We start from the raw sequence: 17157 nt of genomic DNA on the forward strand, positions 1-17157 counted from the left end.
TAACTGGGACTTGGGTGGGCGGGTGGGAAAATTAACTGGGACTTGGGTGGGCGGGTGGGAGAATTAACTGGGACTTGGGTGGGCGGGTGGGAGAATTAACTGGGACTGGGGCGGGCGGGTGGGAGAATTAACTGGGACTGGGGCGGGCGGGTGGGAGAATTAACTGGGACTGGGGCGGGCGGGTGGGAGAATTAACTGGGACTGGGGCGGGCGGGTGGGAGAATTAACTGGGACTGGGGCGGGCGGGTGGGAGAATTAACTGGGACTGGGGCGGGCGGGTGGGAGAATTAACTGGGACTGGGGCGGGCGGGTGGGAGAATTGACTGGGACTGGGGCGGGCGGGTGGGATAATTGACTGGGACTGGGGCGGGCGGGTGGGAAAATTAACTGGGACTGGGGCGGGCGGGTGGGAGAATTAACTGGGACTGGGACTGGGGCGGGAGGGCGGGAGAATTGACTGGGACTGGGGCGGGCGGGCGGGAGAATTGACTGGGACTGGGGCGGGCGGGAGGGAGAATTGACTGGGACTGGGGTGGGTGGGCGGGCGGGAGAATTGACTGGGACTGGGGTGGGTGGGCGGGCGGGAGAATTAACTGGGACTGGGGTGGGCGGGCGGGAGAATTAACTGGGACTGGGGTGGGCGGGCGGGAGAATTAACTGGGACTGGGGTGGGCGGGCGGGAGAATTAACTGGGACTGGGGTGGGCGGGCGGGAGAATTAACTGGGACTGGGGTGGGCGGGCGGGAGAATTAACTGGGACGGGCGGGTGGGAGAATTAACTGGGACTGGGGTGGGCGGGTGGGAGAATTAACTGGGACTGGGGTGGGCGGGTGGGAGAATTAACTGGGACTGGGGTGGGCGGGTGGGAGAATTAACTGGGACTGGGGTGGGCGGGTGGGAGAATTAACTGGGACTGGGGTGGGCGGGTGGGAGAATGAACAGGGACTGGGGTGGGCGGGTGGGAGAATTAATTAGGACTGGGGTGGGCGGGTGCGTGAATTAACTAGGACTGGGGTGGGCGGGTGGGAGAATTAACTAGGACTGGGGTGGGCGGGTGGGAGAATTAACTAGGACTGGGGTGGGCGGGTGGGAGAATTAACTAGGACTGGGGTGGGCGGGTGGGAGAATTAACTAGGACTGGGGTGGGCCGGTGGGAGAATTAAGTAGGACTGGGGTGGGCGGGTGCGTGAATTAACCGGGACTGGGGTGGGCGGGTGGGAGAATTAACCGGGACTGGGGTGGGCGGGTGGGAGAATTAACCGGGACTGGGGTGGGCGGGTGGGAGAATTAACCGGGACTGGGGTGGGCGGGTGGGAGAATTAACCGGGACTGGGGTGGGCGGGTGGGAGAATTAACCGGGACTGGGGTGGGCGGGTGGGAGAATTAACCGGGACTGGGGTGGGCGGGTGGGAGAATTAACCGGGACTGGGGTGGGCGGGTGGGAGAATTAACCGGGACTGGGGTGGGCGGGTGGGAGAATTAACCGGGACTGGGGTGGGCGGGTGGGAGAATTAACCGGGACTGGGGTGGGCGGGTGGGAGAATTAACCGGGACGGGGCGGGCGGGTGGGAGAATTAACTGGGACAGAATTAACTGGGACGGGGCGGGCGGGTGGGAGAATTATCTGGGACCGGGCGGGCGGGAGAATTATTTGGGACGTGAATTAGCTGGGACGGGGCGGGCGGGTAGGAGAATCAACTGGGACGGGGCGGGCGGGTGGGAGAATCAACTGGGACTGGGGTGGGCGGGTGGGAGAATCAACTGGGACTGGGGTGGGCGGGTGGGAGAATCAACTGGGACTGGGGTGGGCGGGTGGGAGAATCAACTGGGACTGGGGTGGGCGGGTGGGAGAATCAACTGGGACTGGGGTGGGCGGGTGGGAGAACTAACTGGGGTGGGCGGATGGGAGAACTAACTGGGACTGGGGTGGGCGGGTGGGAGAACTAACTGGGACTGGGGTGGGCGGGTGGGAGAACTAACTGGGACTGGGGTGGGCGGGTGGGAGAACTAACTGGGACTGGGGTGGGCGGGTGGGAGAATTAACTGGGACTGGGGTGGGCGGGTGGGAGAATTAACTGGGACTGGGGTGGGCGGGTGGGAGAATTAACTGGGACTGGGGTGGGCGGGTGGGAGAATTAACTGGGACTGGGGCGGGCGGGTGGGAGAATTAACTGGGACTGGGGCGGGCGGGTGGGAGAATTAACTGGGACTGGGGCGGGCGGGTGGGAGAATTAACTGGGACTGGGGCGGGCGGGTGGGAGAATTAACTGGGACTGGGGCGGGAGGGTGGGAGAATTAACTGGGACGGGGCGGGCGGGTGGGAGAATTAACTGGGACTGGGGCGGGCGGGCGGGTGAATTAACTGGGACTGGGGCGGGCGGGCGGGTGGGAGAATTAACTGGGACTGGGGCGGGCGGGCGGGAGAATTGACTGGGACTGGGGCGGGCGGGTGGGAGAATTGACTGGGACTGGGGCGGGCGGGTGGGAGAATTGACTGGGACTGGGGCGGGCGGGTGGGAGAATTGACTGGGACTGGGGCGGGCGGGCGGGTGGGAGAATTGACTGGGACTGGGGCGGGCGGGCGGGAGAATTAACTGGGACTGGGTTGGGCGGGAGAATTAACTGGGACTGGGGTGGGCGGGCGGGAGAATTAACTGGGACTGGGGTGGGCGGGCGGGAGAATTAACTGGGACTGGGGTGGGCGGGCGGGAGAATTAACTGGGACGGGCGGGTGGGAGAATTAACTGGGACTGGGGTGGGCGGGTGGGAGAATTAACTGGGACTGGGGTGGGCGGGTGGGAGAATTAACTGGGACTGGGGTGGGCGGGTGGGAGAATTAACTGGGACTGGGGTGGGCGGGTGGGAGAATTAACTGGGACTGGGGTGGGCGGGTGGGAGAATTAACTGGGACTGGGGTGGGCGGGTGGGAGAATTAACTGGGACTGGGGTGGGCGGGTGGGTGGGAGAGAGAATGAACAGGGACTGGGGTGGGCGGGTGGGAGAATTAATTAGGACTGGGGTGGGCGGGTGGGAGAATTAATTAGGACTGGGGTGGGCGGGTGCGTGAATTAACTAGGACTGGGGTGGGAGAATTAACTAGGACTGGGGTGGGCGGGTGGGAGAATTAACTAGGACTGGGGTGGGCGGGTGGGAGAATTAACTAGGACTGGGGTGGGCGGGTGGGAGAATTAACTAGGACTGGGGTGGGCGGGTGGGAGAATTAACTAGGACTGGGGTGGGCGGGTGGGAGAATTAACTAGGACTGGGGTGGGCGGGTGGGAGAATTAACTAGGACTGGGGTGGGCGGGTGGGAGAATTAAGTAGGACTGGGGTGGGCGGGTGCGTGAATTAACCGGGACTGGGGTGGGCGGGTGGGAGAATTAACCGGGACTGGGGTGGGCGGGTCGGAGAATTAACCGGGACTGGGGTGGGCGGGTGGGAGAATTAACCGGGACTGGGGTGGGCGGGTGGGAGAATTAACCGGGACTGGGGTGGGCGGGTGGGAGAATTAACCGGGACTGGGGTGGGCGGGTGGGAGAATTAACTGGGACTGGGGTGGGCGGGTGGGAGAATTAACTGGGACTGGGGTGGGCGGGTGGGAGAATTAACTGGGACTGGGGTGGGCGGGTGGGAGTATTAACTGGGACTGGGGTGGGAGAATTAACTAGGACTAGGGTGGGAGAATTAACTGGGACGGGGTGGGCGGGTGGGAGAATTAACTGGGACGGGGTGGGCGGGTGGGAGAATTAACTGGGACGGGGTGGGCGGGTGGGAGAATTAACTGGGACGTGAATTAACTGGGACGGGGTTGGAGAATTAACTGGGACGGGGTGGGAGAATTAACTGGGACTGGGCGGGAGAATGAACTGGGATGGGGTGGACGGGTGGGAGAATTAACTGGGACGTGAATTAACTGGGACGGTGTGGGAGAATTGAGTGGGGTGGGCGGGTGGGAGAATTAACTGGGACGAATGAATTAACTGGGACGGGGCGGGTGGGTGGGAGAATTAACTGGGATGGGGCGGGTGGGTGGGAGAATTGACGGGGCGGGTGGGTGGGAGAATTAACTGGGGCGGGTGGGTGGGAGAATTAACTGGGGCGGGTGGGTGGGAGAATTAACTGGGAGTGGGTAGGCGGGTGGGAGAATTAACTGGGACTGGGCGGGCGGGTGGGAGAATTAACTGGGACTGGGCGGGCGGGTGGGAGAATTAACTGGGACTGGGCGGGCGGGTGGGAGAATTAACTGGGACTTAGAATTAACTGGGACTGGGCGGGCGGGTGGGAGAATTAACTGGGACTGGGCGGGCGGGTGGGAGAATTAACTGGGCAGGCGGGTTGGAGAATTATCTAGGACTGGGCGGGTGGGAGAATTAACTGGGACTGGGCGGGCGGGTGAGAGAATTAACTGGGACTGGGCGGGCCGGCAGGAGAATTAACTGGGACCAGAATTAACTGGGACGGGGCGGGAGGGTGGGAGAATTAACTGGGAAGGGGCGGGCGGGTGGTAGAATTAACTGAATAGGGGCGGGCGGGTGGTACAATTAACTGGGATGGGGCGGGCGGGTGGGAGAATTAACTGGGTAGGGGCGGGCGGGTGGGAGAATTAACTGGGTAGGGGCGGGCGGGTAAGAGAATTAACTGGGTAGGGGCGGGCCGGTGGGAGAATTAACTGGGAAAGGGCGGGCGGGTGGGAGAATTAACTGGGGAAAGGGCGGGCGGGTGGGAGAATTAACTGGGGAAAGGGCGGGCGGGTGGGAGAATTAACTGGGAAAGGGCGGACGGGTGGGAGAATTAACTGGGACGGGTTGGGCGGGTGGGAGAATTAACTGGGACGGGTTGGGCGGGTGGGAGAATTAACTGGGACGGGTTGGGCGGGTGGGAGAAGTAACTGGGACGGGGTGGGTGGGTGGGAGAAGTAACTGGGACATTTGAAGTAACTGGGACGGGGTGGGCGGGTGGGAGAAGTAACTGGGACGGGGTGGGCGGGTGGGAGAAGTAACTGGGACGGGGTGGGCGGGTGGGAGAAGTAACTGGGACGGGGTGGGCGGGTGGGAGAAGTAACTGGGACGGGGTGGGCGGGTGGGAGAAGTAACTGGGACGGGGTGGGCGGGTGGGAGAAGTAACTGGGACGGGATGGGCGGGTGGGAAAATTAACTGGGACGGGGTGGGCGGGTGGGAAAATTAACTGGGACGGGGTGGGCGGGTGGGAGAATTCACTGGGACGGGGTGGGCGGGTGGGAGAATTCACTGGGACGGGGTGGGCGGGTGGGAGAATTAACTGAGACGGGGTGAGCGGGTGGGAGAATTAACTGGGACGGGGTGGGCGGGTGGGAGAATTAACTGGGACGGGGTGGGCGGGTGGGAGAATTAACTGGGACGGGGTGGGCGGGTGGGAGAATTAACTGGGACGGGGTGGGCGGGTGGGAGAATTAACTGGGACGGGGTGGGCGGGTGGGAGAATTAACTGGGACGGGGTGGGCGGGTGGGAGAATTAACTGGGACGGGGTGGGCGGGTGGGAGAATTAACTGGGACGTGAATTAACTGGGACTGGGTGGGCGGGTGGGAGAATTAACTGGGACGGGGTGGGCGGGTGGGAGAATTAACTGGGACGGGGTGGGCGGGTGGGAGAATTAACTGGGAAGGAGTGGGCGGGTGGGAGAATTAACTGGGAAGGGGTGGGCGGGTGGGAGAATTAATTGGGACAGGGTGGGTGGTGGGAGAATTAACTGGGACTTTGAATTAACTGGGACGTGAATTAACTGGGACGGGGTAGGAGAATTAACTGGGACTGGGCGGGAGAATTAACTGGGATCGGCGGGTGGGAGAATTAACTGGGATCGGGCGGGTGGGAGAATTAACTGGGACTGGGCGGGAGAATGGACTGTGCGGGCGGGTGGGAGAATTAACTGGGACTGGGCGGGCGGGTGGGAGAATTAACTGGGACTGGGCGGGCGGGTGGGAGAATTAACTGGGACTGGGCGGGCGGGAGAATTAACTGGGACCGGGCGGGCGGGTGGGAGAATTAACTGGGACCGGGCGGGCGGGTGGGAGAATTAACTGGGACCAGGCAAGCGGGTGGGAGAATTAACTGGGACTGGGCGGGCGAGTGAGAGAATTAACTGGAACGTAGAATTAACTGGGACGGGGCAGGCGGGTGGGAGAATTAACTGGGAAGGGGCGGGTGGGAGAATTAACTGGGAAGGGGCGGGTGGGAGAATTAACTGGGAAGGGGCGGGCGGGTGGGAGAATTAACTTGGAAGGGGCGGGCGGGTGGGAGAATTAACTTGGAAGGGGCGGGCGGGTGGGAGAATTAACTTGGAATGGGCGGGCGGGTGGGAGAATTAACTGGGTAGGGGCGGGCGGGTGGAAGAATTAACTGGGAAAGGGCGGGCGGTTGGAAGAATTAACTGGGAAAGGGCGGGCGGGCGGAAGAATTAACTGGGACTGGGCGGGTGGGTGGGAGAATTAACTGGGACTGGGCGGGCGGGTGGGAGAATTAACAGGGACTGGGCGGGCGGGTGGGAGAATTAACTGGGACTGGGCGGGTGGGAGAATTAACTGGGACGGCGTGGGCGGGTGGAAGAATTAACTGGGACGGGGTGGGCGGGTGGGAGAATTAACTGGGACGGGGTGGGAGGGTGGGAGAATTAACTGGGACGGGGTGGGAGGGTGGGAGAATTAACTGGGACGGGGTGGGAGGGTGGGAGAATTAACTGGGACGGGGTGGGAGGGTGGGAGAATTAACTGGGACGGGGTGGGAGGGTGGGAGAATTAACTGGGACGGGGTGGGAGGGTGGGAGAATTAACTGGGACGGGGTGGGTGGGTGGGTGGGAGAATTAACTGGGACTTTGAATTAACTGGGACGGGGTGGGCGGGTGGGAGAATTAACTGGGACGGGGTGGGCGGGTGGGAGAATTAACTGGGACTGGGTGGGCGGGTGGGAGAATTAACTGGGACTGGGTGGGCGGGTGGGAGAATTAACTGGGACTGGGCGGGCGGGTGGGAGAATAACTGGGACTGGGCGGGAGCATTGACTGTGCGGGCGGGTGGGAGAATTAACTGAGACTGGGCGGGCGGGTGGGAGAATTAACTGGGACTGGGCGGGCGGGTGGGAGAATTAACTGGGACTGGGCGGGCAGGTGGGAGAATTGACTGGGTGGGCGGGTGGGAGAATTATCTGGGACTGGGCGGGCGAGTGGGAGAATTAACTGGAACGTAGAATTAACTGGGACGGGGCGGGCGGGTGTAATAATTAACTGGGACGGGGCGGGCGGGTGGGATAATTAACTGGGACGGGGCGGGCGGGTGGGATAATTAACTGGGACCGGGCGGGTGGGATAAGTAACTGGGACGGGGCGGGCGGGTGGGATAATGGGACGGGGCGGGCGGGTGGGATAATTAACTGGGACGGGGCGGGCGGGTGGGATAATTAACTGGGACGGGGTGGGAGAATTAACTGGGACGGGGTGGGAGAAGTAACTGGGACGGGGTGGGCGGGTGGGAGAAGTAACTGGGACGGGGTGGGCGGGTGGGAGAAGTAACTGGGATGGGGTGGGCGGGTGGGAGAAGTAACTCGGATGGGGTGGGCCGGCGGGAGAATTACCTCGGACGGGGTGGGCGGGTGGTCGAAATAACTGGTACGAAGAATTAACTGGGACGGGGTGGGCGGGTAGGAGAATTAATCAATCAATCAATCAATCACAAAATTTGTATAGCGCGCTACTCACCCAGAAGGTCTCAAGGCGCTGAAGGGGGGGGGTCGCTACTGCTCGAACAGCCAGGTCTTGAGTTGTTTCCTGAAGGAGAGGTGATCCTGGGTCAGCCGTAGATGGGTGGGGAGGGAGTTCTATGTCTTGGCTGCCAGGTAGGAGAAGGATCTTCCTCCGACGGTGGATTTCCGAATTCTTGGGACAGAGGCGAGGCTGGCGGATCGGAGCTGGCGGGTGGGTGTGTAGAAAGTGAGGCGGCTGTTGAGGTACTTCAGGCCCAAGTCGTGGAGAGCCTTGTGTGCGGGGGTGAGGTGTCTGAACGTGATCCTCTTGTTGACGGAGAGCCAGTGCAGGTCTTTCAGGTGGGCGGAGATGTGGCTGCTGTGCGGGATGTCCAGGATTAGTCGTGCTGAGGCGTTCTGGATGTGCTGGAGTCTTTTCTGGAGTTTGGCTATGGTTCCAGAGTAGAGGGTGTTCCCGTAGTCCAGACGGCTGGTGACAATGGCCTGGGTGACCGTCTTCCTGGTTTCGGTGGGGATCCATCGGAAGATCTCTCAGGGCATGCGCAGGGTGTTGAAGCAGGATGATGAGACTGCGTTCACTTGCTTGGTCCACTTCACTTGCTTGGTCATCCAGAGGGAGGAGTCCAGGATGACGCCCAGGTTGCGTGCGTGGTCCGTCGGTTTGGGTGCGCTGCCCAGGGTAGGGGGCCGCCAGGAGTAATCTCAGGGCGGATGGGGATGGTCCGAGGATGAGGACTTCCGTCTTGTCTGAGTTCAGTTTCAGACGGCTGATCTTCATCCATTCCGCGACGTCTTTCATGCCTTCCTGGAGGTTGGCTTTGGCGGTGGCGGGGTCGTTGGTGAGGGAGAGGATCAGCCAGGTGTCGTCGGCGTAGGAGATGATGTTGAGGTTGTGTTGGCCGGCGATGGCCGCATGGGGGCTCCTGTAGACGTTGAAGAGGGTGGGGCTGAGAGAGGATCCCTGCGGGACGCCGCAGATGACTTTGGTGACCGAGGATCAGAACGGGGGGAGGCAGACTCTATGGGTTCTTCCGGCGAGGAACGAGATGATCCGCTCTAGGGCCGCTCCTTGGATTCCAGTGTTGCTGAGGCGCTGTATCAGGGTGCGGTAGCAGACGGTGTCGAAGGCTGCTGAGAGGTCCAGGAGGATGAGGGCAGCCGTTTCCCAGTTGTCGAGCAGGGACCTGATGTCGTCGGTGGCTGCGATGAGGGCGGTCTCGGTGCTGTGGTTTGCTCGGAAGCCGGACTGTGAGGGGTCGAGGGATCCGTTGGTCTTGAGGAAGGTGGAGAGTTGTCTGTTGACGATCTTCTCGAGGACTTTGGCTGGAAAGGGGGGAGCGAGATGGGGCGGAAGTTCTTCAGGTCCGTGGGGTCGCGGTGGGTTTCTTGAGGAGGGCGCTCAGCTCGGCATGTTTCCAGCTCTCTGGGAAGGTGGCAGATGCAAAGGAGCTGTTGATGATGTTCCGGAGTTGGGGTGCAATGGTGGAGTCAGCTTTGTTGAAGATGTGGTATGGGCAGGGGTCGGTGGGGGAGCCGGAGTGGATGGTGTCTTCGGTGCTGACAGGGGTCCAGGTGCAGAGGGTGGTGATTGGGGGCGCTGGTTCGGCGGTTGGGTGCGTGGTTTGGGCGCCGAAGCTGTTGTGAATGTCGGCGATCTTGCGGTGGAAGAACGAGGCGAGGGAGTCGCAGAAGTCTTGCGAGGGAGTGATGTCGGTGTTGCAGGCGCTGGGATTTGAGAGCTCTTTGACGATGCTGAAGAGCTCCTTGCTGTTGTGGGTGTTGTTGTCCAGTCTTTCTTTGAATGCTGTCTTCTTGGTGCTTCGGATCAGCTGGTGGTGGTTGCGGGTGGCATTCTTGAGGGCGGTCATGTTCTCTGCTTTCTCGAGGGTGCGGCAGGTTTTCTTGGAGTTTTTGAGGTCGATGGTAAACCACGAGGCTTTCCTGCCGCCGGGTCTGCTGGGAGGATTCTTCAGTGGTGCGAGTTTGTCGGCGCAGTTGGTGAGCCACTGTGTGAGGTTGCAGGCTGCTTCGTTGGGTCCGTCGTGTTGGTGGGCGGGTTCTGGCTAAGCTGGTCAGCGGTGATCTTACTCCAGCTTCTGCAGGGAACCTGATGCGGGTGGTGGTGGGCCGTGGTTCTCCTGAAGTTGAATTGGATGCAGCTGTGGTCTGTCCAGTGTAGTCCGGTGGAGTGGCTGAAGGAGATGTGCTTGCTGGAGGAGAAGACGGGGTCAAGCGTGTGTCCGGCGTAGTGGGCGGGCGCAGACGGGCTTGCCTTTGGCGCGCCTTCGGCGCACAATGGGCGCGCCCACGGCACGTGACCGCTGCGCTGGGGTGGGCGGGCCGGGATGGGGCGAGCGTGTGGCAGAATTAACAGGGACAGGCAGGGGGAGAAGAATCAGGGAAATGTATCTGGTAAATGTGGCTCAGCTCAGACCGTGATTTTGTTTTTTGGCACAGCGGCTCAGATCACACATTCGAGGATCACAGTCTCTAACTGGGCTCTGTGACCTTCAGCCAATCTGTAGAGTTAATGCCAGGAACCCTAAGTGTAGAGACAGCTGCCTGCTAACACTGGAGCAGGATGTTGATCTCCACATACTTCCTCTTCTGGAAGACCCCACCAGGGGTCATGCTGCACCTTGATTCTCCTGGAAAGCAAGACTTACTGCAGGGTTGGCATGCTTCTTCCCTCTCTCAGCAGGCAGGCTGGCTGCTGGGTTCTTAAAGACATGTGAACAGTCCTTACAGCAAGAGTAGACTCAGGCAATCTCCCTTTGCCTCTCGGTAGCTGGCTGTCAGGTAGACACTAGCTCTTTTTCCATAGCAGAGTACTGTGCAGAATACTGCTTTCCTTGGCCATTGACAACTTGGAGCTGGAACAAGTAGGGACCACCGTTATATAGTCAAAACAGACTTGAAATGTGGATCCACTGTCTACACTTTCAGAACTGGCTTGAGTTGGTGTTCTTATCAAGTGTCCTTTTCAGGTTGCTCTCCAGGCCTAGCCTTTGTGTAAAGTTAAGCTTTTTCATCAGTGGATAACGTTTTAAGACCAGAAGGACAATCTTCAATCTAAACCTTAAAATCAATATGTCTGTATATAACAGAATAGCGTCACAGACCAAATAGCAAAGAGCACAGCATGTACCTTGGAAGTTCGTAACCAAACCAACACACTCTTCAAAGTTTTCTTTCAGGTCACAAATCAGGATTTCAACAAAAGTGCTCCAATTGCTACACCTGACCACTGTGAAGTGATCCTCAATTTTTTTTTTTACATCCAGTTTCATAAAATTTGGGATATTTAAGCAAAGTGCCCATTCAAAACTATCTTCCCACAGGATATTCAACTTGTTCAACTTAACCAGCAACAAGTCCTGCAAGTTTTCAAGAAATAAACAACTAACTTGCCAGCAGTGCTCTGCCCAGCAGTGATCATCAAACCTTGACAGGGACAGAGAGCTACGAATGCTTCAATTAGGAATAATATAGTGCCAAGGGATTTAAATCATTCATCTCTTCCTACTCTACTAAAAATTCTGAGTGCTAACCCCCAAATCTCCAGCTACCTACTGACACATATCCAAACTCTAAACTCCCCATAAAAAGAAAACAAAACAAAATGACATACCAACTCAGCAACTTCATGGACATAGGATCAGGTAGGGCACATAAACCACAATGACTGATATCACAGATAATGGCCAAAACCTGTGTACAACACAGTAGGTCCCATCATGTTTGGAAAACATATAGAAAAATGTGGTGGTGTTACTGGGTCGTTTAAATGGGGTCTGATCCTTCCTCACAGACAATGAGTACAGTAAGGTACTGCCATTTCATCAATCCCATTACATGTTGTGAACCTTAGGGACTTTGCCCGATAGCTGTTACTTTTAATGTTTACATGCAGTCGTAAACAAATAAAAACATGAAGAATCATCTATAATTCCAAATATCAGTTGACAGCAAGTACATTTACATCCAATTAATAAATAATCAAATGTAACATGCCAGGATCTGAAAATGCCTAGAGTACATCACATTTGCATTAAAAAATAAATTAAACAAATAATTACGTCCATATGATTATTCTAAAGATTCTCAGGGACAAATTTCATGCTGAGAAAAATTAGTAAAGCTGAGAATATACCTTCATTTTCCGGAGTCTTGACTTGTTATCATGACACCATGCCAAGCAAGTCATAGTTTCTTGTCTTTCCAATGATTCTTCCACTTCTTTAGCTGTTAGGAACATCTCTATGTTTACCAAGTCCTTGCAAAAGAAAAGAAAGTAAAACCTATCAAAATACATACATTTGCTTAAGCTCCGAAAATATTTATTAACAAGCATTGCAATCTGTGATTCTGGCAGTTAGCAGGGCTGGGTGAACCATTAAGCAAAATAAGCATGTGCTTAGGGCTTCAAGGGAAGAGGGGCACCACCGTCATTTTTCATCTGCCAGATTTACCATGCACCATATGGTTCAACACTGCAAATGGTGCAGCTGAACCTATAAATAAAAAGGAAGTAAACAAAAATAAAAAAAAGTTTTGCTTCATTTCGAAAAATAACATTTTATTTTAAGGCTTATTCTTGTTTATATTTTGAATTAGATATATATATGGGGGCACCAAAATCTTTTAACTGCTGAGGTTATAACCTGGCCTCGATAGTCGTAAAGAATGCACCTGCCTCTGAGAAGAGGTCTGCTCAAAAGATGGAGAAACACATTTTAAGTAATAATATACCATGATTTAGCCAATTCCATTTACTTGAAAATGAATGTTCTTTCTATATCACATTAAGACTTTAGAGATAATAACTGTCGAATAAACTGATTCCCAGATATTTGCTGTTAACTGTGAATACCAGACTAAGTGTGGAGTAATCTGCTTCATCTTTTTACTGATCCTACATACACAAAATTAAAACGTTATACTTTTAATTCAGTATCATACCCTCTACTGTATAAAGGCGTTTCTAGAATTTGACTCGGAGAGGAGGGATTATGTATGGCAGGTGCTCTATAGGATGGGGTTGGGGAGCTCAGTTTATATCCTGGATCAAATTGCTCTATAAAAACCCACGGGTGAGAGTTCGCATGGGTCGTTCGGTCTCGGCAAAGATGGCCTTACAATGCAACACCAACAGGTCTGCCCTCTCTCCCCACTAATTTTCGCTTTAGCGATGGAACCATTGGCCTTTCATGCTTTGGCAGACGCTTAAGGGCTGGGGAGCACAGATAGGCATGACGGAACATATAGTGTCACTGTACACCGATAATGCCATGATTTACTTGAGAAAACCAGATACTGCTAAACGTACTGAGGGAGTTCTGTATTAATAGGACTAAGTTATTCATTCATTCGCTCTTTATTTCCATTAGCATCAGCAATCATAAAAATATAGTTAAAACATCAATACATCTAGGACCATTGCATAAAAATCAACAAACTTACAATATCATACATACATACATATGCAAAATACACCCCTACTAAAAATCTAGATAAATACCAACCAACATACTTTGATATTATCTAAAAATTGCACAACAAAAGAGCTGGTCTTGCTTACTGGAAATTCAAAGGCACGAGTAATGGACGAATATATTTATGTTGCAGGTCGGCCAATTTAAGGCAAATTAAAACAATGTGCTAAGTGTCTAGTTTAGAGGATTCATCACATCTACAAGAGGGGGGGGGGTCTGATGGCTTGTGCCATCCCGCTAGTAATTGAGGAAACATATGCAGACAAAAGTATGTTAAAAAACCTTTTGTGCATAACCAGTATATCAGAGTCCGGTACATTTTTAGGTCTCGACTACAGCACTGCTTTAGCAATGCTTGTTTGTCGAGATTATAGTAAGGCTTTCAAAAGTCTAGCCAAACTGAGGATTGGGTACAGTTCATGTGAGCCAGGCGCATACACATCGCCAGCCACATCGCACACCATTTGTCTGAGCCTCGGCATTAGACTTCAAAGGAATCAATTCCCCACCCCCCTCATCAGACTTCAAAGGAAGCCCCTCCACCTCCCCCCCCGCCCCCGTCTGCCACGCAATGCGAATCGAACCACAGGAATAAAACAAACAGAATGATATCAAGTATCAGTTAACTGGTGAAATAAACTGTAGACGTTATAAAACAGCCATCCCGTATTCTGAGGGAACACGCAGCGCGCCCAGTACAGCGGTCATACATGGCATAAGTCCCATAACATGTGAACCAGCCAACAGGCGTGCCCAACAACGTCAGCCAAGCACAAACCAGCGGCCATCAGGAGCCTCATGGGGAGGTCGGGTCTAACCTTCACACCTTTCCCTGCCTTGCATCCTTCACATCCAGAGTCACCAGCGTCGCCACCTTAACCGGCTGGGTACGCAATAGACTCGCTGAACTACGGCGGACCTCCGACTGCTCACGACAAACTCTAAAATGAACCATTTACCCGCCCACAGTCAAAGGCGTTTGTTGTTAACTGTGTTGAATGCGGTCCTACGCAACAGCCAATCAGCATTTCGAAGGATGTGCTTCAAAGCTCCAATCCTCGGTCACCTTACATGTTAGGCGCAGACAACTCCAAAGATGTGACCAGCTGTGGGATTGTTAGCGACCCGGAAGAGCTAAAATTACAAGTCAAGTCAAGTGATTTATATAGCGTGCTACATACCCAGAGGGTCTCAAGGCGCTTGAAGAAGGGTGGGGAATTACTTGTCGAATATCCAGGTTTTAAGTTGCTTTCTGAATGTTAGGTGGTTCTGAGTGAGGCGAAGGTGAGTGGGAAGTGAGTTCCAGGTTTTAGCTGCCAGGTAGGAGAAGGATCTGCCTCCCATGGTGGTTTTGTTGATGCGAGGTACAGTTGCAAGGGCTTGGTTGGAGGATCGTAGCTGGCGGGAGGGGGTGTAGAAGGAAAGTCGTGAGTTGAGGCATTCGGGTCCATGTTCGTAAAGTGCTTTGTGTGCGTGGGTTAGGAGGTGGAAAGTAATCCTCTTGTTCACGGGGAGCCAGTGGAGGTTTTTCAGGTGGCCAGAGATGTGGTCTTTACGCAGGATGTCTAGTATGAGTCTGGCTGAAGCGTTCTGGATGCGTTGGAGTTTTTTCTGGAGTTTTGCGGTGGTACCGGCGTATAGGGTGTTTCCGTAGTCCAGGCGGCTCGTGACCAGTGCGTGGGTGACCGTTTTTCTAGTTTCGGTGGGGATCCAGCGAAATTTTTTTTGAGCATGCGAAGAATATTGAAGCAAGATGATGAGACGGCGTTGACTTGTCTGTTCATAAAGAGTGAGGAGTCCAGGATGACACCTAAGTTCCGTGCGTGGTTCGTAGGGATGGGTGCTTTTCCAAGGGTCTCTGGCCACCAAGAGTCATCCCAGGCGGAGGGGGAGGTACCTAGGATAAGGACTTCTGTTTTGTCTGAGTTCAGTTTTAGACGGCTGTGCTTCATCCACTCGGCTACTTCTTTCATTCCTTCATGTAGGTTGGTTTTGGCGGTGTTAGGGTCTTTAGTGAGTGATAGTATCAGTTGAGTGTCATCAGCGTAGGAAATGATGTTGAGGTTGTGTTGGCGTGCGATGGCCGCGAGGGGGCTCATGTATACGTTGAAGAGGGTGGGGCTGAGTGAAGATCCTTGTGGCACGCCGCAGATGACTTTGGTGACTTCTGATTTGTATGGTGGAAGGCGGACTCTCCCAGTTCTTCCGGCAAGGAACGAGGTGATCCATTCCAGTGCTTTTCCTTGGATTCCGATGTTTCTGAGGCGATGTATTAAGGTGCTATGACAAACTGTGTCAAAGGCTGCGGAGAGGTCGAGGAGGATGAGGGCGACTGTGTCTCCATTGTCCAGTAGAGTTCGAATGTCGTCTGTTGCTGCGATGAGTGCGGTCTCAGTGCTGTGTTTGGCTCGGAAGCCGGACTGTGAGGAGTCGAGTGATTTGTTGGTTTCGAGGAAGGCGGCGAGCTGGTTGTTGACAGCTTTCTCGATGACTTTGGCCGGGAATGGAAGGAGCGAGATGGGGCGGTAGTTTTTGAGTTCGGTGGGGTCAGCTGTGGGTTTTTTCAGAAGGGCGCTGAGTTCGGCGTGTTTCCAGCTTTCCGGGAAGGTGGCGGAGTTGAGGGAGCAGTTGATGACGTCTCTGAGGTGTGGTGCTATGATGGAGTCTGCTTTGTTGAAGATGTGGTGAGGGCATGGGTCTGTGGGGGATCCTGAGTGGATAGAGTTCATCAAGCGGATGGTGTCCTTAGTGGAGATTGGGTTCCAGTCATTGAGGATGTTCAAGGGGGGTGGAGGTCCTGCGGAGGGTTGGGTGGGTTGGTCTTCGGGTCGGTTGTCGAAGCTGTTGTGGATGTCTGCGATCTTGTTGTGGAAGAATGAAGCTAGGGAGTTGCAGAGGGCTTGAGAGGGGGTGATGTCGTTGGAGTTGGCTGAGGGGTTGGTGAATTCCTTGACGATGTTGAATAATTCCTTGCTGTTGTGGGCGTTGTTATCTAGTCGGTCCTTGAAAGCGGCTTTCTTGGCAGTCTGAATCATTTGGTGGTGTATACGGGTGGCGTTTTTGAAAGCTACCTTGGTGCTGGTGTTTGGGTCTTTTTTCCAGGCCTTCTCAAGGGAGCGACAGAGTTTCTTAGATTTCTTAAGATCATCGTTGAACAGATGCCATTCATTCAAAGATGATGAACGATTAATGGACATCAGGTTGAATCATGGATGGTTTGTGCAGTGAACAGGTGGTTATCTTAAGAGGTAACGTCCAGGGTTTGAGTTTTAATAGGATTAAATGCACGACTGGAGTGACCACCTCTCTGTACTAATGGATCAGGAAGAATTTGACGTGTATTAAATGCAAGCACGAAGCTGTATACTTTTCATTTGAGCAACCCTGACATGAAGACTGGAAACATATTATTAGAGGGTTTGTTTTTTATCCCACGAAAAATAGTTGCTCTTCAGAAAACATCTGACATAAATGCCTCAGTGCCAGCAGTCGAAATTTGGATATTAGGAGACAAACACGTTCTTCTGAAAAGCTACTGAAGTACCTGAAAAAGACGCTCTACACTCCCAAAACAGGTAAAGTAAGATCCATATTTTTCGAAATTACATATCCTGTTATGTTGCAGCGTGACTCACCCGCCTCCTACAGATCTCAATCAGTTATTAGAACCGTGGTAGAATTCTATGTGACATCTTATGCAATAACATGTTGGTGCCCATGGACCAGAGTACTATTAAGATGGCAAGAAAAGACTTGACATTATAGCTTCCTTACACGACCTCCGACTCTCCCAAAGTTTACCCTTGTTTCAACGACATCTACCTGCCATGAAACTGCGATTTATTCTCATAGGGTATTCAATTCAATAAAACTATTTCGGTTTTTGTTCAAAACCATAAAAGTACATATACAATAATACTCACAATTC

General features: G+C 54.4%; 1 protein-coding gene across 1 annotated transcript in view; it reads right to left on the reverse strand.

Annotated features, from left to right (window-relative positions):
* Positions 1-17157, reverse strand: part of MAEA (macrophage erythroblast attacher, E3 ubiquitin ligase) — a 497771-nt gene that overhangs the window by 248601 nt on the left and 232013 nt on the right. Inside the window, exon 4 of the mRNA XM_086964234.1 lies at positions 11888-12010. Within this exon, the coding sequence (XP_086820360.1) occupies positions 11888-12010 (123 nt within the window). The remainder of the gene's footprint in view (positions 1-11887; positions 12011-17157) is intronic.

This window comes from Lissotriton vulgaris, chromosome 3_2 (assembly GCF_964263255.1).
Source record: "Lissotriton vulgaris chromosome 3_2, aLisVul1.2, whole genome shotgun sequence".
NCBI lineage: Eukaryota > Metazoa > Chordata > Amphibia > Caudata > Salamandridae > Lissotriton > Lissotriton vulgaris.